Source organism: Mugil cephalus, chromosome 7 (genome assembly GCF_022458985.1).
Source record: "Mugil cephalus isolate CIBA_MC_2020 chromosome 7, CIBA_Mcephalus_1.1, whole genome shotgun sequence".
Classification (NCBI taxonomy): domain Eukaryota; kingdom Metazoa; phylum Chordata; class Actinopteri; order Mugiliformes; family Mugilidae; genus Mugil; species Mugil cephalus.
The window spans coordinates 24,558,896-24,582,047 of record NC_061776.1 but is presented as its reverse complement, the minus strand read 5'-3'; the positions used below and the strand labels follow the sequence as shown (position 1 = coordinate 24,582,047).

At 40.9% G+C, this 23,152-nt stretch overlaps 1 protein-coding gene across 3 annotated transcripts; it reads right to left on the bottom strand.

Moving 5' to 3' along the window:
• LOC125011206 (solute carrier family 12 member 7-like) lies at positions 1 to 23,038 on the bottom strand. 3 transcript variants are annotated; one of them, XM_047590293.1, is made up of 28 exons: positions 22,923 to 23,038; positions 22,209 to 22,398; positions 16,552 to 16,640; positions 16,000 to 16,125; positions 12,618 to 12,764; positions 11,556 to 11,610; positions 10,947 to 11,077; positions 10,725 to 10,849; positions 10,549 to 10,653; positions 9,541 to 9,752; positions 9,218 to 9,382; positions 8,951 to 9,049; positions 8,709 to 8,766; positions 8,358 to 8,532; positions 7,748 to 7,866; positions 7,577 to 7,675; positions 7,377 to 7,496; positions 7,017 to 7,121; positions 6,491 to 6,659; positions 6,136 to 6,331; positions 5,020 to 5,189; positions 4,554 to 4,685; positions 4,299 to 4,406; positions 3,788 to 3,889; positions 2,680 to 2,849; positions 2,400 to 2,414; positions 1,950 to 2,083; positions 1 to 1,187 (listed from the first exon to the last, which is right to left on the bottom strand). In XM_047590293.1, exons 2-28 carry the CDS (start codon positions 22,354 to 22,356, stop codon positions 1,096 to 1,098), a joined length of 3,366 nt encoding a protein of 1,121 aa, XP_047446249.1. In that variant the 5' UTR covers positions 22,357 to 22,398; positions 22,923 to 23,038; the 3' UTR covers positions 1 to 1,095. The 3 variants fall into 3 exon arrangements, with proteins under 3 accessions (XP_047446249.1, XP_047446248.1, XP_047446250.1); XM_047590292.1 differs by having other exon boundaries at positions 22,749 to 23,033; XM_047590294.1 differs by lacking the exon at positions 3,788 to 3,889 and having other exon boundaries at positions 22,209 to 23,032.
• Positions 23,039 to 23,152: the final 114 nt, after the last annotated feature.

The following is a 23,152-nucleotide window of genomic DNA, read 5'->3' as shown; positions in this document are numbered from 1 at the left end:
TAATTTCTGTTTATCCCTTTAATGGTAGAAGACTTACATGAAAAGAAATACAGAGGTGTGCAGAAATACTACAGGGGCTTATATCAGTTTCATTTTCAGTAGTGTGCCCCTAAGTAAAGATACATCTGAATTTGTACTTTTTGCGCCCATTTCCCCAGATTCTTAGCAGTCCGTGTACTGAGAGCAGGATGTACCTGAAAACATTTCCCTGAACAACATATAACACAAAGCTATGTACTAGTGCAAAATAAAATGGAAAAAACTACTACACATAGGCCAGTTTCTCCTTATTAAAAGTGAGCAAAGACACATAAACTAAAAGTCAGTCAAAGACATCAATCATTTAAACAACTAACATGCTGAAATCAAAAGTGTTGCAGTTCCTCTTCGCATTCTCAGTCTCATCTTTCTTGATGACACTTGGCACATCAATAGTGTCTTTCATTTAAAAAAAAAAGGCTGATAAGAAAAGGCAATCTGAACTACTCATTACCAGCAATACTTTCTGCTGCATTTGTTCTGTATTCAATAGGTAGTAGATTCTCTAGATATATAGGCTTAAAAAAATAAAAACTGTCCATCAGTACGACTTTGTAATGATTGTTTAATCATTACAAAGTCATACTTTTGTCACATATTGATGAAAGGTTTCATCACTGGCCCTGAAATAAATAATGATGAGTATAACCAGTGACCTCACAGGCAGCCATTAAAGCAATCAGCAGTTCTCTCAACTAACAAGTGTCTGTTTGAAATGACAAGTCTTTCCAAAAAACAACAAGGAAATAAAGTTTTTACAGTGCAGCCCCATGATTGTTGTTTTTGCAGTATAAAGATGGAGTGTAGAGATCTCTGTGTGCCCCCAGATGGAGCACTGAGCACAGGCCGTGGAGCAGGCCGAGTCGCCTGTCCGTCACAGCAACCACGGTACTCCCAAATGTTAAGAGGCCCTTCTTTCCTAAGAACAGTGTTGGCATTTGTATTTGTTGAAGCCACGTCATTCTCTGTCAAGCCTCCACACATGCCCTCTGGTTTCCCATTATCCAAATGTGTCTCCTCTCAGTGTCCTCCAGGACAAATCAGAATGTCTCGGTGCTAAGAGTAGATGGTGATGACCTCCCGACCTCCTCCGCGAACCAAAAGGACGCGGTCTAGGCCTTCCATTAAAACCTCCAGGAACTCCATATCTGAGAAACACATTCAGGTTAAGGATGTACACGCCATGGAAGCAGTAGATACATCATGTTCAAGTTCATCCAGTCTAGTTTTTCAACACCACCACGTTGGCAATTTGTTGTGTGCCAAGATAAGAAGATCAATACCACCCACAAAGCTGTGTATACTATATACTTTGTGATATAGTTAACAGTTGGTTAGCTTAGTTAGCAACAAGTCTTTGTCTGTCCAAAGTGAAAAATACACCTAATATGCTAACTGGAGTTAACAAAGTGAGTGCTGAGAGAACTAGTCAGTTAGCATAGTTTAGCTTTGTTTAGCATAAACAACAGTGAGTGGTTGAAAAGATGGATCACTTGTTTTCATGTAACTCCTGGCTAATCCAAATATGGGAAATGGAGTTGCCAGAGATGGCACCTAACAGTCACTCAAAGGCAACACATCCGCAGTGAAGCAAAATGTTTAACTTTTAGCAAACAACTAGTAAGTGGCAATACACAAATAACACAAATTCTGATTACAATGGAACTGAATTTGAATGAATCCATAAAATGTTAATATCAACCTTCTAAAATATGCCTAACCAATATTCTAGTGAAGTTAAATCTAAATGTCACACAGTGTAAGTTTGTGTAAGAGCTAATATTTTAGTAATGCATCAGGATTTGCTAGGCTACTTATAATATTAACTTTCACAGAATCCCTTTCATATCCAAGCAATGCTGATTGTCAATTTTCAAGATTAACAACAATGTCACACTGAAAAAGGATACAGTTCTCATCTCCCTTCTTGTTCTTCGGTGGGCCTGGCATGTTGAGCAAGACCAGCTGTGAATTACGGGATTTCTTGACAACCACCTCATTCAGCCTCACAGCCGTATGCATCCTCCGCACGTTGGATTGGTTGCTAAGTTAAAACAGAGACATTTTGAAGAACAGACAAACAATACTCTGCTTTAGATATGATGTTACAAATCAGCCAGGAACAGGCTACAGAAGCACGGAAAGAAATTGCTGAATTATGAATATGATTATCTTGCACAGTATGCACATGCACGAAGCTTCCATACAGTAAATCAGCATCTAGTTTCTCATCATGCACCCTCACGCTCATGCCAACATGACTAGTGAGCTGTTTTAACAACATCATGCAAGCAAAGCGGATTTTCACCGACATGCACAAAGCGTTTCTGCACATGCAGTCAAAAGTGAAGGTAACTTACAGATTCTCCCATTCACTAGAGGAAGGGAACAAAAACATATCCACAATTACATTTAGAGGGGAAATCTTAATTGATACGATGATGATGCTATTCAAAGTGTTTTTTTGTATATATACTGCAAAAAAGGACAAATAATAATCTCTAGTCAGGGAAACTACCAAATTTAAAAATCCATAAAAAACATAAGAGATCTTATTGTTTTCTAGTGAGTTATACATCTATACGGCATTTCAGGTAGAATATCTATATGCTGCCTTGTAGCTTAGCTGCAATTACTTACGGTCTCATATTAAACATGTCTTTGACCCCCATGCCTTCTCTGTTTTTGTTCCTCTCATGGAGCAGTTTTTCTTTGGTCCAGGTCATGTGGACGCCATCTGGCGATGCACCCGCAGCTTTGTCGTTGGCTGAGAAATGAGACGCTGTGTTCCGGTCGTGAATTAGCTGGGCCTAAGCGGAGGACAGGTCAGATCGGCTTCGTCATTTTCAAGATCATCATTTTCAAGATCGTCATTTTCAAGATCAAGTTGGTGATCTTTATCGGTCAACAAGCCATATAATGCTATACTGTGAACAGGCATGAAAATATGAACAGGAACACTGGGTGGAGTATATGCATGTCATGAGAGTCAAGTTTATGGTGACGAACGTACATGCAGGTTTATCAGGAACTGTTGTTGTGGAATCACACAAGGACAGATGGATGTCTTACTCTGCTTTTGTGATGTGAATGTGAATTCACGTGTGTACTACAGCCACTCCTTTCAGATGCTTAAAATGCCAATTTCCTCACGCTTCACTATAATTCAGATTTCACTGCGCATCTTAAAGTAAAGAAAAATCATTATACTGTACATGTGTTGACTGTGCTACAATATCTCTGTTGATTTGGTATGAATCTAATGTGTCGATTTCGAGGAAGAAATTATTAGATTGACAAAAAAAGAATGCAAGTGCTGACTGTGAGGAAAGGGCATTCACTCCGTAAACCGTGACAAATACTACAAGCACAACTGGTGTTACACCCTGGACTGTGGTGAAAGTTATTACATGTGTTTTAATATTAGTCATGGTTAGTACTCTTGCAGCACCAGAGAACTGCTGTAACACTGGGACTTCTGTTACAAGTTTAAAGTGAGAAATTTGTCTTCCTCTAGTGGCAGCTTTTAGTCTCTGGGACTCTGAATGGATGAATGGATGGACACCCAACTTAACGAGTATGGCTGCAGTGAGATCAGGAGGACATCAGGATCCGACCAGGATCTGCAACTGAGCTCCACTGAAGGCCCTGTCTTAACATCTCAGTTGGTATGAACGGATTATGATGGTGATGAAGGGGCAGCGTGATTAGTGGATGAAATGGTCGCTGTCTGGTTGCCACGGCTAACCTCATCCTCTGGAATGCACTGAGTGTTGAAGGGCGACGCGTCAGCACCTGAGCTCTTCTTCCTCTTAATGGAGCCACGCGATATGTCAGTGATGCTCTGAATCTGAACCCGTCGGCCAGTAACAACACAACATTGGGGGGAAGAGTTCAAGGGTCAACAACAGCGGCACAGACCAGGACGAGGTATGTTACACCGATATAAGTGGGTTACTCTAACGTACGTAATGTTATACTGTTTACGTGTTTTCTTTAAGTGTAAGCATTACACTTGAACATTTTAAAATGGAACATGTTTAGATCTCTTCATATTTCACATTTTTATATGGTTTTATATCAAAATCTGTTTTGTTTTTTGTTTTTTTTTGCAGTTTTTGTGGATCATTCTTCTGCAGTTTCACTTCAAATGCATGAGATAACGCCAAAACCAATAAATCATACACAATAGTGCAGACTCCAATATATTTCTAACGCTCTGGAAAATTGGTTTCGGCATTGAGTGTGTGTCATTATACCTCTCTCTCCCTCTCAGTGCGAGACAGCTGCATCTGTTTGAGCATCTGCGACCTCTGCTCCATCACCAGCGTCTTCTCATAGGTGAAGGCTGAGATATCACTGTCATGCTAAACAGAGAGAAGGAACACATGCAAATGTGACGTCCACATAGACCGGCACATTATTTTGTTTTTGTTTCAGTTTTTATGTTGTACAAAAAGCCTTCGATAGCACTGATGGGACACGGGTTTCTAAACTGTTAACTGTGGCCTCACCATCTCCACCACCTCCACCACTGCATCCAGGCGTAGATGGTAGAGAAACATCTGGAGGTCTTTCTTCATCTGGATGGAGTTGTCATCCATCTGGGCCACGGTGAAGATTCGCATTCTGCACTTCCTCCACACCTACAGACAGACAACATTCAGAGTGTTCGTCTTATTTTATGAAGGGATACTCCATTGTTCCATTTTTTGGGAACAACTTCAAGGATCAAGGCAAGATAACAGTTCTTCATGTGCCAAAGCTCCAAGACTACACTCTCCTAGCATGGTAAATCCTTAAATAATCAAAATATCAAAGGTACATTATTTCATGTTTTATTTATTCAAAACTAACCATATTGTTATTATAGGCTCTTTTCTTGAGTGTGTAACACTAAATAAGTCATATAATCCGACATAATCCCTCAAAAAAAATAATTCAGCTTCCAACATCTGCACACGTGGCACTCACACACACCTTGTGTTGACTAAGCAGAAAAGGCAGCAGCATGAGCAGTCCCCCGTCATGTACGATCCACCACACGTCGATGGTTCCCTCCTTCAGGCGCTCCTGGTTGTCGGGGAAACGGTCGATGTTCTTAGCGACCAGCAGAGCCTGGTGCGCTGCTGTCGTCTCTCTCACGGTTTCTGGAGGGACACAGAAAGTCAGGCGAAGTGACGGCAGGACGATTCAAACGTCCCTACAATCTCTCAGGTATCTTGTCTTATCTCTTGTGTTACAGAGATAAAGTTCTGCCTGTGTCATTGCTACAACTCTTCTGTCAGTTTCCAAAAAGGTACATTGGGGTAAATTTGTGTAGTTAATGCATTAAAGAATATACACAGGCTTTATAAAGGGTCAGCCCCTGACTATTTACACTGCAGGCTAATGAGACAAGAAGTACACAAAAGTCTCCAGGCACAATCAAGATAGCGTGTGAAAACTCCCTGTTATACAGTTAAATATCAAACTCAAATGAATGATATGGATACAGCATCAGTTACTAATGCTAATTACAAATTGCTAATGCTTGGGTTGCCAAAAATCCAAATCACATCACAGTAAATCAAGCTTTCAGTTTCCACTATCTTGCAACAGTGCATCCTGCTCCAATCAATTGTCTTTGTAGTTTGGTGTCTTGGTGTTATAAATGCTAGCATGCTAGCTTATTAGTGAATGCTCCTGTAAAAGTCAGAGCAATCTATCCACAATTCAAAGTGTTAAACAAATCTAAAGTCTCTGAAGGCCTAAACGGCTGCAGTTATAAATAGAAACAGGCAATTTATGTTGTGATTTTGTCTTGCTGTCCTACAGCACTTTTACAGATGATAAATAGTCCAACAGTCTTTACTGAGATGCCTCCGCAGTTAAAGAGGAGAAAGCACAGGAACAGTCAAGAGCTGTTTTTTCCACAATCTACAACCAACCGAAGTTCTTACTGATGGCTTATAAGTCATTTTTACAGCATTATGAATCTATTTTTTTTTTCTCCAGTTTACAACTCCTTTATCAGTTCTGCCTCATTTTCCTGCTAAAGTAAAGTTGTCTGCTTTCGTTCAGATCAAGTCACGCACTTCCTCCTGGGTAGTCTACCTATGAAGTTCCTCCTCGCGGAGGAGTCGCGGGCTTGTTTCCAGCCAGCTGGCCAGGCCATCAGGACCGTGTTGTGCTTCATTCCTCCCAGCCCTGCTGACTGGATTAGTATGGAGAAACCATCTCGCAGGCTGGACGACACCACCACATGGGAGAAGCCCTTGGTCCGTTGTGCAGTCATGGCTGCTTTTAAGTTCTGCATGGAGCAAGTGAGGCAAATAAAGCACACAGGAAAAGAACAGTTTCAGACTTTGAATGAGAGGTTGTGATTTGCTCAGTGCCTTTATAACCTGGGTCATTTCTTTGAAATGATCCCATTATGACGCTTCAATAAGCTGGTGGGCAACTGACAGACCTGTTCTCCTGTCTTGGCATCGTCCTCCCGGGTCATGTAGGTTCCCTCCAGGACAGAAGAGACTATGGTCAGTCCATTCCCTGCTTTGAGCTGAGTAGTGAAGGAGAGGAGACGCGGGTGTTTCACTACCAGGTCTGGGGTCAGCTTACACAACACCAACAGTTGAGGTCTGAAGTGAAAGAGGGAAAAATATTAGTAAGATACAAATTCCAAAGTTCTTTTTAAATCAGCAATTACTTGCATTGGTGTTTGAACAGGACTTTGTTCGATGATGGCAAGTAAGAGTAAATGCAACGTATTCCTACACGTCATCTAAGCACTGCGGAGTTGACTTTGTGTACAACAAAATGGCTTGTCAGTTGTGGGACTATCCAATTCTTATCTGAACCAGTTAAAACTCAGCTAATATTCTGATAAGAATTGCATCAGGCTAGGTCAGGCAGTTTTATTAATTATATGGAAATAATCTTATTGTGATGGACTGTGAATTGTCCAAAGTCCATTACAGGAGTGCTACTGCTCTCACCTCCAGTTTTTGGTGTGCAGTGGTGCTTCCTCCAGGCGGATAAGAGCGTAGCGGGCTGCATTTAAGGACAGTCCTCTGATGCCGTCTCCCCACTCCTTAACTGCCCTGCAAAGACAAATATGAATGTGAAAAGATGTGAAAGGCGTTAACATCTACATACAAAGATAGGCGGTGCTGCTTCCACATCTCTGAGCACACAAATCACAGAAAACACAAGCGCTGCGGTTCACTGCACTTGGACAAATTGTGTGATCCATATTAAATCAGACTCCAACCATGACTCAGAGAATGGCGCATGCCCCTTTCTTTCGAGTTAGTCCTATATAAATACACTAATTACCATCTAAGCTCAAGACTCACCCTCTGTATTCAATGTATTTGTAGATACAGCCAGCTATCACCATGGCAACAAGGGCGTAGTACCATGAGGAGACGAACATGAGGGAGAGACAAAGACTCATCCCTAAAAACGACAAGGTCCTACAAGGAACAAACACACATTTAATATCACTGCCACGTCTAAAGATGTTAAACAGAGTTGTCTGTCTATCTGGTCTTACCAGTGATAGAACTTAAATCGAGGCCTCCAGTTTGGGGTACGGAGCAAAGTCTGCACAGCACAGGCCAGGTTGACAAACAGATAGCACATGAGGAAAAACCTGCACAGACAATGCAGAATGTAAGGATATACACAAATGTTAGAAAGACTGACAGAATCTTAAACCACACACATAGAGAGGATGGGGGCCACGTGATCCAGAGAAGCGATGAGGATTCCTATCTCGCAGATGCCAACGGTCAGCAAAAGAGCCCAGGTGGGCTCACCATTTGCCTTCCCATGACCAAAGACCTAGGGCAAACACAGAAAGGTGTCTAGCATAAGTAAAAGCAAATCTCTATCAACAAGACCCCCTGATTTTCTCTATTTTTTTTTGTATGCCACTGTAAACAGGATATTTTTGAGACCAAAATATTATGGAATGGGAAAACAAGCTGCTCAGAAAATGCTACCATTTTTTTGTGTGTGGATATTTTGTAGATTATACAATCTATCTGTAAGGTGTTTGAAACTGCGGCAACAGAAATCAGCATGTCATTTTATTAAGTAAGTCAGATCCTTCAGATAACGTCGGTACAACAAACATTGGCTATTTAAACAACTTTTGCGTTAGTAGGTAAATCAAATATTTATTATACGTGTTTCTAAGCCAAGGAGAACAATGAGCCTGTTTCACTAAAAAATCAGGCAAAGCCGTCACAACACTTGAACAGTAACAGTGAAAAAAAAAAAAAACGAAGCCAAGAGCATTATGTTTTGGGTCAAATCTTTCAGGCACTAACCTGCAAGAACGGGATGATGCCATCACGAGCGATGGCCTGCAACAGCCGGGGGGCGCCGGTCAGGCTCTGCAGCCCCGCACCGCAGCAGGAGAAAAAGGAGCCAATCACAATCACCCACGGTGACGGCCAAGCCAGGACACCAATTACTGGCTTGTTGTTTACTGAGTAGCCAAACCTGCAACAAACCCCCACCACCCAAGCATAAGGTTTACTGGGTATGCATAACCAAACACAGCACATTTTCAAACACCTTGGCTTCACTTCCAACATCAGTTATTTTGTCTCCATAAAAACGTCTTAAGAGTTCATAGACAAGTTACATTGGATACGAGTTAAACGAGTTAATCTTACTTGTCTCTCAGAACCACTCCTTCGATACAGGCTCCAAACATGATCACACATGAGATGTCTGAGCATGAGGTTAAGATGGAAAAATATTCACTTTACAGTAACATTTGAGTCTCACTGTGAAACTCTATCTGATGCACACGCGCGCAAAAATGAGTGAGGTGGAGGGAGGCAGGAGGGCGTGTATCACACCCTTAACAAACACGCATACGAGTTAATACACATGCTCAGGGTCCAGAGGATACAGATGAAAGAGGTGGTGAGAATAGCCAGGATGGTTCCTGTTGGAATGGACTTCTGTGCATCTCTGAGATCACCAGACCTGTTAGAACCAGCCATTATACCTGTTGCAAAAACGCACACATGCATGCACAAATGTTACTGAAGTACCATCAAAATGGACAATGGTTTTCATTGACACTTGCTGTTAAATAGAATCGATCACCTATGCACTGACATTTTCACCTAAAAAATAAAAGAAAGCACTGGCTCAATAACAGTAAATGATGTACCTGTGACAGAGGGGAAGTATATCCCCACCAGCAGAGTGAAGGCAACAATGTCATTAAAGATGTAGTTGGCTTCTTTGTCAGTAGACGGGACCTGGGCTGGTACTGAAGTCAGGTTTTTCTTCTCTATCACCTTCCTCTCTACATCATGCTCTCCCCACAAGTTGTCTAATGGAAAAGCAGACATAGAAACACAATGAGCTGTAGGATGAGGACTCCTCTAGGAAGAAGCCCACGAACACGGAGGCTGTACAAGACAATGACAAAGGTTGAGTTCAATGGAGGAGTCAGACGAAAGCTTGAAATCTTCCCTGCCTCGTTCTCACCTTTGATAACTCCACTCAGGAGCCCAGGTATGGCCCGGATCTCTGTCACGTCGTTTGCAGCGAAGTATTCATCACAGGTTGCGTTGGGGTATTGACTGTCACAGAACATGCTCCAGAGCTTAGTGGTGACAGTTATATTTTTGACAGTTTCCGTCTTTGCGCACGTGTACAACTTTTCATTCTTCAGAGAGCGATTCCCCAACAGACAGATACTGTGGAGGACAGAGGGTGGATGGAAAATGATGTTGTTTTAATTTCAAATACATCACAGCCATACTCAGTGGGACATTTTAGGCAGAGAGAATCAGTTTAGCAGTGAGATAGGTGGCAGTTGAACATCTGTTTATGGAAGCCGGTCCAACAGAAACTGGAATGGAAACCTTTGTATGAAATTTAATATAAAATATAAGCCTGTCTGTTCTACTATACATATAGTAGAAGTTTGGACACACCTTCTTACTCAGTTCAATGAGAAGTGTCCAAACCTTTGACTGTTAGTGTGTATATATACACTACCAATCAAAAGTTTTAGAAGCATGCAGTATAGTATATATATATAGTATAGTGGGCAAATACTTACTGAGTTTCTTATTATACATTATATATTTTTACTTTTGCTTGTGTATCTTTCGTGTGGACTGTCTTTTAAACTGAATGCTGCTGTAAACATTGCAAATTTCCCCACCGTGGGAGAAATATAGGGTAATATTATTTTATCTTTTAGTTTTCGTTTGAGGGGAAATGGCCATGATTTAATGCAGAAAAGCATTAAAAGAGGTAAACAGTCAACTTTTTACAGGCACCTAGGCTGAAGTGAATTTTCTAAATGAGCAACTAAACAACACACAACATACCTCTAATTAACTCATCCGCTGTAATGCAGTTACCACCATAAAATGTACTGCATCTTCATGGATTGAATATTCTAGTCTCCTATGGAGCAGGTTTACTCTGAGAAACAATGTCAGTGCTTAGTGAGAATGTGTTATCTGGCTGTCGGTCACTTACTTAGACTCGGGAGGTTCGATGGCCGTCTTGATGACGCCTGCGTAAGTGGCCAAGATGGAGAGAACCACACAGGACAGAAACACCAAAGACAGTTTGTTCACATACCTGCAGACAGACCAAAAGTGAGCCTATTTGCATATGTCCGTGCGTGTGTTTGTTTTTCTGTGGATACTTACTTCACCCCTACAAACACCACCAAGGCCATCAGGATCAGGCAGCCCGTGCCGTAGATGCGCATGTTGTTGGGCATTGGGCCATCGCTGATTTCCTCAAACACTATCGCCGTTGGAACAATGTATCTCTAGGTGGTGAGCAGACAGCAAACCGAGGGAATGAGTCACTGACGTGCAACACAAGTGCCTACTGATGTCCTCTTGACTGACTAGGATGTAACGTACCAGCAGAATCTCAATGGTGCCCAGTATGTACAAGGATCCAGCGAAGGTGGTTCCCAGGTAGAAACAGAGACCTACTGCCCCTCCAAACTCCGGACCCAAAGATCTGGAGATCATGTAGTAGGAGCCTCCAGCTGTAGCCAAATAAAATCCAGCTGAAGGTTAAACTATTCTAAACTTTTTTTAAACAATTTTCTAGCAACTTAAACTCATCTGACAGTCTTGTAAACACTGATATATCATTTATCCTTCCTCTGTGACTATGTTTTTATGGATCTATTGTAAGTCAGTATTTTCCAATCAGATTGCTTCATATAGGGGCTTTCACATCGCTGCACCAGCGATTCTTTAAGCATCACTCTAATAAGTGAATGTACTGCATTAATTATTATTCCCCCGTGTTTTGTAAATCTTAAACAATAGTGCTTCTTTAAAATTAAAAAATAACAGCATAATATATTTACATATAAGGAAGTTTTTCAAACTGTGAGTTTTCCGACCGGTGGTAAAAAGAAAACACTGATCTCTATCACTCCCGGAACTGCAGCTAAACACACAGCACATTAACAGTGCCACTGAAAAATAAAGCCAACTGAACAACTCATTATGTACCTGGGACAACTCCGTTGGTTGCTATGGCACTCATTGATATGGCAGTGAGTAAGGTCTGTGAGGGGAGAAAAGGGATTGATAATTAGTGGGGCAAGGCAATAAATAAAAATTATATCAGAAAAAATGACAGCTTTATGATGCAGTGTGTAGTATTATGTAACGAGTAAGTTACATAAGAGTTAGAAAGGCAAATACAGTACTCAAGTTCTATAAATTTATATTTACAGCACTTGAGTAGATGTATCTAGTTAAGATTCCTCCATTACAGATGAAATAATAGGCTGAAATAGCAACAAATAGGGAAGTAGGCTCGATAGTTTAGCACCACGTTCAGATGTGCAGTATGTGACAATAAAGACGGGTAGAATGCTGCAAATAAAAATGCAGTTTTGTTCATCTTCTTCAAAAAAAATGACATTTTTTCCTCCTTTCAAGTGCTAATAGTAATCAAAACTTCAGAACTTTCTACATTTGGGCATATACGTGACTCAAAACATCAGTGGGTTTTCACACAAGTCCTGAAAGAAGACAATAAAAAAAATCAATCAAACAAATCAAACAAAACAATCACCAATCTGTGAGATCCAAACGTAGGTACACCACGAGGAATAAATGTTTATTTCCAGATCAAATTGGTGTCCATCTGTTCAAGTGTGTTCCTGATCGGTGCAATTCACAGACAAACTGTGAACAAATAAAGATTTAAGACGACTGATCTTCCTGACTTATACAACAGAAATGTTGTCTAAGAACCTGAAACAAGCAGGTCTCGTGAGGAAACCCACCAACATCTCAGAACTGAAGCTGTTCTGTTCAGAGGAATGGTTCACATATTTTACACCTCGCTGATACAGTATGTACAACTGATTGATTTTTTGGAATAATTAAATGGCAATGTAGAATTAGTTTGTTCCATGTGTGTGATCGGGTTTTATGTGTCTTCTATCAGGACTTGAAAATCTGCTGATCTTCTGAGTCATTTTTATGACTCAGGAGTGATGAAAACTGCTTCCTGCATTGCTGTCATGGCGTCGGTAATAATGGGAGCTTTCAATTACTCACGCAAATGCAGCACATAGAGACAATGGCCAGAGACTTCAGGATTCCCGCTGTACCGACAATCCAGGTGAGACGTAGAAAGAGAATCACGCCCAGAATGTTCTGCATGCATGGCAGGTAAACCCCGATCAGGGTTCCCATTTGGGGGACCTGGAGATGAATAAAGACACACACACACATGCACACACAGGAGAGAGTCAGTTACAAGAAACTTTGCCTTACCTTACTCCACTACGGGGATAAAAGTTGTGTTGTAATTGTATTAGATTTATAGCTTTTTTTTTTCAAAAAAAAAAATAAAAAAAAATAATAGGGTTAAGTTACAAATCAATTCCGTAATTTAGCAATACGGTATATATTCCCAGTCCCTTATATTATCAGACATAGCTGTCTTTCCATTTAGTGTTAAATTCCTTAATATTATTTCTTTCATTTGTGCAACTTAACAAACATGCTTTGTCATGAAAAGGTACTACTTTTTAAGCAGCCACAGCAGAAGTTATTTAAAAAATGTTTGTATCTTCCTGCTCAACTCAGCAGTTTGGATGACAGTCCAAGTACTTTGATTTTTAAGTAGAAAGGAAGAAGAAAATGCTACTTTAGTCTCCTCATTATAGTGCAGGATATTCAGGTAAAAATAGTCCCAAATCCATCCAAAAGACTTAGGTACAAACTTACTTATCTAAGTATTAAAGTGCGATGTCACACTACGCAAGCACCGACATAGTGGAGTAGTAAATCTCTGTGATTTCCGTCTCCATAAAAATAATTGGTACATACCATTTTTTGACCTGCAAGTGCTTTCTCCAGTGCCTTTTCCATTTTGCTCAATTGCTTGCCTAAATCCTGCAAAACGCCTGCTGTGGATTTCCACATCTCCCACATTTTCTCTCTCACGTTACTCCTTTCTTTCTCTCCCTCCTCCGTTTTCACCCCCTCTCTGCATTGTCTGTCGGGATCATTTTAGTCTCAGGCTTCCGATCTCCTCCAGTTCTCTCAGCGGTCATTCAGTGGGTGGGTTTTAGTGCAACAGCATCAATGCTTCCACATGGACAGACAGTCCTAGGTCGTGCTGTCAGAGACCCCTGATGCTTTGGGTCAGTGGCACTTGTCAACAGTGTTGATGAGTTTGCTCGTTTAAAATCTCACTGCCTGAAGCATGTACAACTTCTGCCACTAAGAATGTGAATAACATTAGACCAATGATGTGTTGTTCTTCAGCACTGTGACAGCACTACAAATCCAAGTAGTTTGATAAATATTAAATGAGGAGGAGAAGAACGCAAAACTTAAAGGCACAATGTAAAAGTATGGAAACTGCAACAGAAAACAAGACTAAAACAGCTTTTAAACTCATTCAAAATCTCAACTTTTTCAAAGTTCTTCATGATTAAACTAATGAGACATCTGAACAAGTGGGCTTTAAGGTACTTGTTACCAGCTTTTGTTGCTGCTGGACAGGGCCAGGTAGTTGTTAATCTGTGTGTACAGTTCCATGTTCCAAGATAAGCTAACCAACTGCTGTCAGTGATATACACAATTATTTCGCAGTCTTTGACACTGGTGATATATAGACATAACCTAATTATTCCGTCAGATGAAATTACACTGAAAGTATACACTAACAGGATGCACATGATGAGCAGTGAAAAAGTCCTTCTCTTTCTTAATCAGTTAAACATCTGACACAAAATAACCTGAGGGAGAGCAGCCAAGAACCACCTCCACCAGCCGCCTTTGGCTCACACTCAAACCCGACATCCCACATAACAGACACAGTTTTCCAAGGCGGGACCTCATTTGTGTGGCTAAATGAGAGCTTGCTATTCTGGCTCAACTCTTTTTTTTTTGTTTCCAGCCAACCAGAGACAAGAAGGTGACTGGTGTGTGTGTGTGTGTGTGTGTGGAGGGGGGGGGGGGATTCCTGCTCCAGATGAGTTCACACCACTGATTGTATATTGTGATGGACCATCATTGAGCCCTCATTGATGGCACCCACCAGTTGCCCAAAGAGACCACTCACTTAGCTATCCTTGAATGAACTGGGAATATGAGGCCTGACTAGCTTTTAGAGCCCGTTTTAAGAGTGCATTTGAGGAAATGCAATTTTTGGCACATCAAATTGGCTTCATTTTTCACCAGTGGAGTTTGTGGCCTGGTTTTGGAGCTGAAGTTTTCTGTTCAAACAGAACCAAAGTCCTGAACTATTTAAACCACAGATAGTGTAAGTAGAGAGGGAGGCGCACAAAGAGCTGTTTATCATAGTAGTTATAGTTATCAAGGAGCTATCACAGAAACAATATTGCCATTGAACAATATTGCCAATGATGGAACATCTCCAACTGAGTCATATGAACCCTCAAGTGATTAAACATGGAGCTCTGATTCTCCATTGCCAAGGAGAATCTTCAAGTTGGATATAGGATTACAGAGTGCACTATGCTTATAGCAGCAGCAAATAGATATACACTAAATATCCCTCAAATCCACCTAAAACCCAGTCTTCTTAGTTCAAAATGAATCAGACACATGTCTTAATAAAGACATGTCCTTTCAGATGGTGGTTTAAGACAGATTTTATTGACCTCTATGTTTCATATAAATTGACCTAATTGAAAATAGGGTCTTAGGCTATTCCCACATGGAAAACATTCATGTGCAGCTCAACCTGCCTTTTAAAAAACAGATGATGGAAGTATAACATCAAGCAGAACTGGGACTCATTCTGGCCAAGCTAATAGTTTTTCGTATGTAAAGTTTATATTATTTGTCTTATTTATTTATTGATTTGAAGTGAATGCGATGAGATTGATTCTCATACCAGCAAATACGCAAAGTACTCAAAGACCATATGGTTGGACGGTTCAGACAGACTGTGCTGTCTCCTGTTGAGTCTATGGTATCCCAGTCAGATGTCAGAAAGATAGGAGCGAAATAAATCAGCCTCGACAAAGCAATATGAAGGCACCTGAGCTCCAGAAACTGTGATGAGATTGAGTTTGACTACAGAAACACGTTCTTAAAAACACAGCGTAATGTTTAAATAATAAGGAAATCTTGAGGAAATCTTCAGTGCAGTTAAAACACTATTACTGAAGAGCCTAAAGACTTTCTGACTGCATTTTATGTCATAAAGCTTCCAATGGCACTCAAGAAAAAATAATGAACTGCAAAACAAATGAATATAACAAAAAATCAACAGGACACTCAAATACATCTTGTACTTAGGATTACCACTACTTTGAAGATCTTTCTTCCTGTGAGTGTATCTGTCAGTAGAGGTACAGGACACTCTAAGACATTCTTGCTGCTGATAGACAAAAGACCATCCAGGATCTAAACATTCAGACTTCATTAAAACGGGCTCATAAAATAAGGCTCATACCATGACAGCGACCCGCGTCACCCCATCCTCAGCCTCCTCATGCTCACGAACTCCCTGTGTCAAGTTGGTGTAGTTGGCCAGCTTGTTGAGAAGAGAGGATACCATGGGGGCACTGTCCATTTCCTCCTGCAAAAAGACAGACAACGTGATGCAAATGACACAGTCCTGAGATTTTAACTACAGTCAAGAGGCACATTTTTCATAGTTCAGCACAATTTTACAGTAACTCCCCGTATGTTGTGGCCTACAGCCCAAAGTCCCACCACCTGCATAGAATTCGAGGGGGTATTTCGTATTCAGAGATATTTTTTCACTGTATTGATTGAAACATTCCTCATGATGAAATCTGAATGGCATGTTACCAGGCTCATATTCTGATTAAAAATACATGTAGTTACACTGGGCCACATTTCTTGCTTACATTTGATACTGTGCATGGCATTGCTCCTTGCTAATTTTGACTTCTTATTGTGTACGGCAGAGACAACCCCACTCACACTTTAAACTATAAAAATATAAACATTAATAACTGAAAATGTGTTTTCATCTTACCTCAAAGAGCGCCATGTTCTTGCCCTCATAATTTTCCCTGTCATCGTCGGAGTTGAGGAACGGTTCAGATTCTCCATGACTCCCATCTCCTATTGGGACATACAGAGAAAACACATGATACAGAGAAGCAATTACAGCTAGTGCGGCTATTCTTTTTATGTACTACTGGTTACAACAACAGCTCTAATTGTATTTGACCAATTTGGGCAGGTTGCTGTGAAACAAAGATTGTTTTATAGAAAGAGGATTATAACATTCAAAACCTCAAAGCTCTTTTTGGTGGGAGTCCAAAAAGGCTATAAAATGACGAGTTTCCAATAAAATCATATGGTGGTAGCACTTGAATCTGGCAGCGGATAAATACTGAGTATTAAAGCTAGTTGAAAGCTCGGCAGATTCAGCATCAGACCAAACCAAACTTGGCCTTAAACAAGGAAGCGCAGTACAAGCACCACAACCAATGAAGCTCAAATCTTCTGTTGAAATTGATTTTGGTCCAGATACCATCAGCTAACTCTGGTCAGACATAAACAGTAATTTGTTAAAGTTATTATGAAAAAGGTCACTTGCAGTTTATTTTTAAATCTAATACAAGCATGTTAGTATACAGTATTAGAATGGTAAAAGCAAATGTTTTTCTTAGGTTATAAGTGATACAGGATCCAAAAATAGTCTTTTGGCTCATGTCCATTGGATTGCTTTGCTTGTGTAAAAATACCATGAACCATCTACAGCTCACTGGGACAAAAACAAAGGAAGTGGTGGCAGACCTGAGGAGGACCAAGATGCCGGTGACCCCTGTTTCCATCAAGCGGGTCAGTGTGGACATCATTGAGGATTACGAGTATCTGGGGGTTCACACTGACAATAAACTGGACTGGGGGAGGAACACTTGCGCCCTGTACAGAAAGGGCCAGAGCTGCTTCTATTTAGCCAGTGCTATCTTCTATGCTGTTGTGTGCCGGGGCAGCAGGATGACAGTGGTGTCAGATAGGAGAATGCTTCACTAAGTGAAGGCCATCTTGGACAACGTGTCCAACCCACACAGACTGATTTCACCACAATGCACTACAGAGTGCCACAGAAAATCATTCCTGCCTGTGGCCATCAGCCTGTACAACTCCTCACTCTGAGTCACTTGGTTGGATAAATTCTTTCTGTGCAATAACCCGTATTTATGGTGATGTCGTGCATTAACTCATGTTCACTTTCACTTTCACTTCATATTTATTGGACTCTGGACTCACCATGTGCAATACTTTCCCACTGTGCGATACCCCATATTCAATGTTATCACAGAGCAACAACTTGGAACACATGTTCACTGATGCTTGTACATATTTTTATATATTTTATTTCATTTTTTTTTTACATTGATGCGTGTATTCTTATTATAATTGCCTACTTATTCTTACATATTCTTGTTGCCTACATCGCCCTTTGTTCTGAAGAAATATCCAGCAGTTGCAGTGTCTGAAACACTTAATGGCACAGAGGTAATAAAACTGTAACATTTTGTTGATGTTTGCTGATATGTTTTACGGATGGCAAGAAAACTAAATGACTGCCTTCAGATGTTCACCTTAGTGGTCTAAAACAAGCAAGATGTGGTGTCAAAGCAACAATAATGCAGTAATTATGATATATATACACGGTAGTAAACTGTCAGTATATGAATAGGTAGATGAATCACAGGCTGAGAGCAAAGGTCACACACACACTCGTATTTTTCAACATGCATACTTGCACGTTTGATATTTTATATTAAAGACAGAGCTTGGTTTCCTTGAAATGGATTATAGAAGGTTTCTGCCTTATCTTCGTTCTTAATGGAATGCAGTCCGATCAGACTGCACCTCTTCACACTGGAAGGTTCTTTGGTTGCTTTGGCTGTTTTTTAATGGTTTATCCTGTTGAGTGATGAAATGTTGTCCTGCGAGTTTTGATGCATCGGTGTAAATCTGTGCACACACAATGTGCATTGCTGCATTCATCCTGCTGCTTCTGATCCCGTTCACTGGTAGCCATAGGTGCCAAAGCCATAACAGAAGTGTGTCCACTTTTGCTTTTGTTTTCCAAACTGGTTTCTTTTTGTGTACGTGATATCTGATCTTTCACTTTTCTGTTCTGACTTACTTCCTCTTTACTCTTTTGTTTATTTTACCAGGAGACCTTTGTGTTTTCCCTTTCAGCAATATGCAGAAGTAGAGGACACTTCAGTCCTTTGACCCTCATAAATATACTGCAGAAGTGCTGAGCTGTCTTTGGGACTCTGGAGTCAGATATGTGCGTGGACCAGCACTCCACATTTACACATTAATGCTAAGATTTAAGATTTAATTCACTAGCCTTGAGTCCTACATCAGCAAAACAAATGCTCATCTAAACGCCTGCAATAACCTTAGTCTCAGTCTGATCCTTTGAATAAGTTACACAGTTGCTTACACAGAAAGAAATTGTCTTATTTCATCATTGAATGTATTAAATTCAGTCACAGATACAGATTTTAAAGAATCTAAAAATAAAATGATGCACTCCCATATTTGTAGGGTAGCTCAGAAAAGACAAACAAAATGCTGCATGTTCTCTTACATGCTTGGAAAGGAGGATTGATGGAGGGGTATTCACTTACTATGTGTGACCTGACTGCCTGATAACACTACAGAGGGAATGGACATGACGTCACAGCAGGCAGATGTCTCCATGGTTACGGCCAATGAGTGGCAAACAGTGACAGATAAGCGTGGAGATTTGCCACATTAGTTTAAGACCACCGGTGAAGTGAAAAATGTTGATCATCTTGTTACAGTGCCATCTTCTGGTATTCATGAGGATGTTGCTGACCAGTCACCCACACCCCACAGCAACATTACTCCTGAACTACGGCAGTGACCCTGAGCAGAACAATGCAGCTTGCCACAAAAAAAACTAAATGTTTAAAAGCAGCTAAAACATAAAAAATAAAAATAGCCCAACAATGTCAACCCAACCTCCAAAATCCCCATTTCCCAAACTGATTAAGTGTCAGTGGGATGTGTTGGAAGCAGCCTGATCCACAGAGGTCCCGCCCTTCAACCCATAGGACCCAAAGGCTCACACTATGTCCTGGAGCCAGGGACCAGTCACATAAAAGACCTTCGTCAAACAGTCTTTCATTCCAGAAAAGGTGGAGTCATATGTTTCTATTGTATTTCTAGTGTCCCTTTCACAGAAACAACGACAGACCAGTTGGGTTGGTTAAAATGTTCACTCCACTGAGGACAACTGACAGGATTTATAAAGCAGAAGTGTTGCAGTAATGAACAACGTTGATGAAAGAAGTCAAACTTGTCAAAAGATGTTAACATTAACACAAGTACAAAAAAATGTATGTCAAAAGTCATACTGTACCCTATAAACAGCCAGGTGCCTTAAATATTAACTCATTGAATTGCATTCCCTTTCCAGTTCAGGGAGTGGCAGTCCAACTAAAGTAGGGTCACAAAGAATTGAACTTATAATAAACTTTCCTTAGAAGCACTGTCCAGGAGAAGTTTATAACAGGTTGGCATCCTCTCCTGGCAGTTAGCCAATTTCACAAGCCTGGCACATGGGAAAGGGTGCAACACATAATGATTAACATCCGCTGAGAGTTAGTGTTAGAAGGGAAAAGGAAGAACAGCAGTTTAATACACATTTTTGGACTTTTGCCTTATGGATTAAATCCAAGCCTTGTGAGTATACCACAAGCATGAAGGAGGAAAAAATGTAATTTGGAAATTTGACACTGATCATGGGATACTGCTTCGGAAAAAGATGGTACTGAGATGTCATTGTTTATACAGATACCATCTTGTCTGATCAGCAGTGCGAGTGCGTCTGTCCCTCTGAGACCGGTATACCTGTTACTTCTGCCTCTTCCAGGAAGGGCATTCCATAAAATGTGAAAGGAACCACCCTGATTGACTTAGTTTTTTTTATTGTTATTTACAGTACTCAGCTGTCCAGCAAATGGGAAGTGATGTTGTTGTTGGGTGGGGGTGCAAAAGCATACCATTGAGTTGTATTATAGGAATTGTGGAGTACTATAGATACCAGCTGTAGGGATTAGGAATTGCGAGAGCCACACTGAACCAAATGAGTGAGTCATTTAACATCCTTGCAAAAGCTGCTCCATTAAATCTGAAAATACCTATCAAACTCTTAACAGCTTGCTGTGGGAGGATTTTTTTATGGGCTTTCAAAACTTTCTCAGTAACATATTTTCATGTCCAGGAACTATCACAGCATCTTTAAGGCTCTCATGTGACAGAGCGAGAGGAAACTTGTCTCAATGAAACTGTTAACAAAACAAAACGAACCCCGGTTTCCCGCTTTAACAGGAATTTACCTGGCCAGCTCACACTGCTATAAAAAATGATCAGCCTTAAAGCTAACGTTTTTCATCTTGTTTCAGAATAATGCAACTTGTAAAACCACATCACCATTTCAGTCCACTTTGTGTGCCATTGTACCAAATGATTACGATAAACCAAGGGTCTAAACCAAGTTATAGGCTTGCACTCAGGTTGTCTGGGGCACAGACTGTCATTATTAGTATTTGTACTGCGTGATAGACTTTTTTCTACTTCTTTGAGATATTTGTATTTCATTTCATCATGTCAGGATAAGCTGGTGACTTCCAGCTTTAAAGCTGCCTTCACTAACTTTAAAGCTGCACTAATCAGTATTTTACAGGACACAGCATTTAGCACTTAGTGAAATGTTTCTGCTCAATGTTTTGTTTCAATGTACCTTAGGAAGGTACAGTTGAACAACCCTCTCCTCTGCAGCATAGACCAACTAATTTTCGGGTGATCCCAAGGTGGTAGGTAGGTAGGCCACATGCATGTATGATCACCAACTAACATACGGGTTATCACAAAAAAGACTATTTATTGAGGAGGTGGTAACTTATGTTATGTGATTTTTTAACCCTAGCACAATGAAATATATGATGTGAAAGTTTAACCGTATCACCAATATTTATTTCTGTCACTCTCAAATAATTGTTATTACACACACACTGTAATGGCAGCATTTTAAAATTTAGTAAATGCTGGCATAGCTCAGTTCATATAAGTCAACTAGACAGTTCTACAACCAGTCAGAGGTTTTGTTGTAAACAAATTCAACTCCATGCCACTCAATTGACGTGTACGAATATGTCACTTCAGCGCACCATCACGCAAAGCCCACTGAAACGATTTGATTTGCGGGACAAAGTCAGTTCAGTCTGCAGCACAGCCATGATGCAGCAAACAGTCCCAACCCTCAATCAGGGCTGCACAGACGTCAGTAAAAACAGCACACGGGCCCTCCTTCCTACCACGCTAACCAAGCTGTCCTGCAAGTTGTAGCTAGCACGCTAGAACGCTTGAAAATAGTGTGTTTGTGTTACTGTGTGATTGCAAAGCATTTGCTTGCCGCAACACGCATCTGTTTGTGTCAGTGTGCTTCCGTTTGTCCATGTTCAACTCGTAATGACGCATGCATTTAGTCAGCATTGCACACCTATCATTCTCAGATGCATTCTGGGATAGCTGCCCCTACCACATAATCCCCAAATAATGGACCTACCTTATCAATACTGTCAACCACAAGCTTTTTTTTTTTTTTTCCTTACAGGTTGGTCTTACCTGAGGGGGCTCTTTGGAAACTGTCTGCATCTTCTTGGTCTCCGAAGAGTTTGCCCAGACCGGCAGGTTTGCTTCCTTCTGCCTCAGCCCCGGCGTTGCTCTTGTCCTCCACATCATCCACTGGCACCACAGTGAAGTTTGTGGGCATCTTGGGTCCCCGGTTACCCAGAAGGGCCTATGAAGGCGTGTGCTGTGATAAAAAAAAAAAAAAAAAAAAACGACACTAGCTGTTGGACTTTCACTCCCAGAAAGGTAGGGAGAAAAAGTATCCAAAGGAAGCAAATAATTAGATCCTACTGAGCGCCTGGCGATTGAGTAAATACTTCAGTTAAACCACAACTTGGTGTTTAGTCCAAATCTTTTGTTTCCTTTCTGTTTGTAGAGTAATCCTATCTCCTCTAAACTTTAAAAGTAGCACCTCCTGCACATTGGGCAGGCCAAAGTCCTCCAGTGTATGTTTTCACTCCTTCTCCTTGTTCCTTTCCCTCCCTTCTCCCCCTCTGCTCCAAGACTCTTTGCCCCATGTGACCCACTGTTTACCATATGAACGCAGTTAGAGAGCATACATGGAGAACCCTGCAGCTCCTCCCTCTGACCGTCCCACTTCTCTCCCTCTCTTCTTGTAACACCAAGTCTCGAGCAAGAGAAAAACAAACTGCGAAGTATCTACAAAAGCGTCCAGTTTATCTGTATAATCCACAATTAAAGAAAAACCTGGATGATATGGAACAGGCTTCCTCAAGTCTTCCTGTAGTTTAGTTTCTTTAGTTTTGTCCCCACCCCCTCTTTCAGGCTGATAGTTTCTGTCTCTGCATTGCTCCAGGTAAGCAAAATGGGTGTTACCTTTCCCACAGTGCATTATGGGTAACAGTGAAGTGTTGCTGTTTCACACAGATGTGACGCTGTGCTCCCTCGTGCACACACACACACACACACACACATTG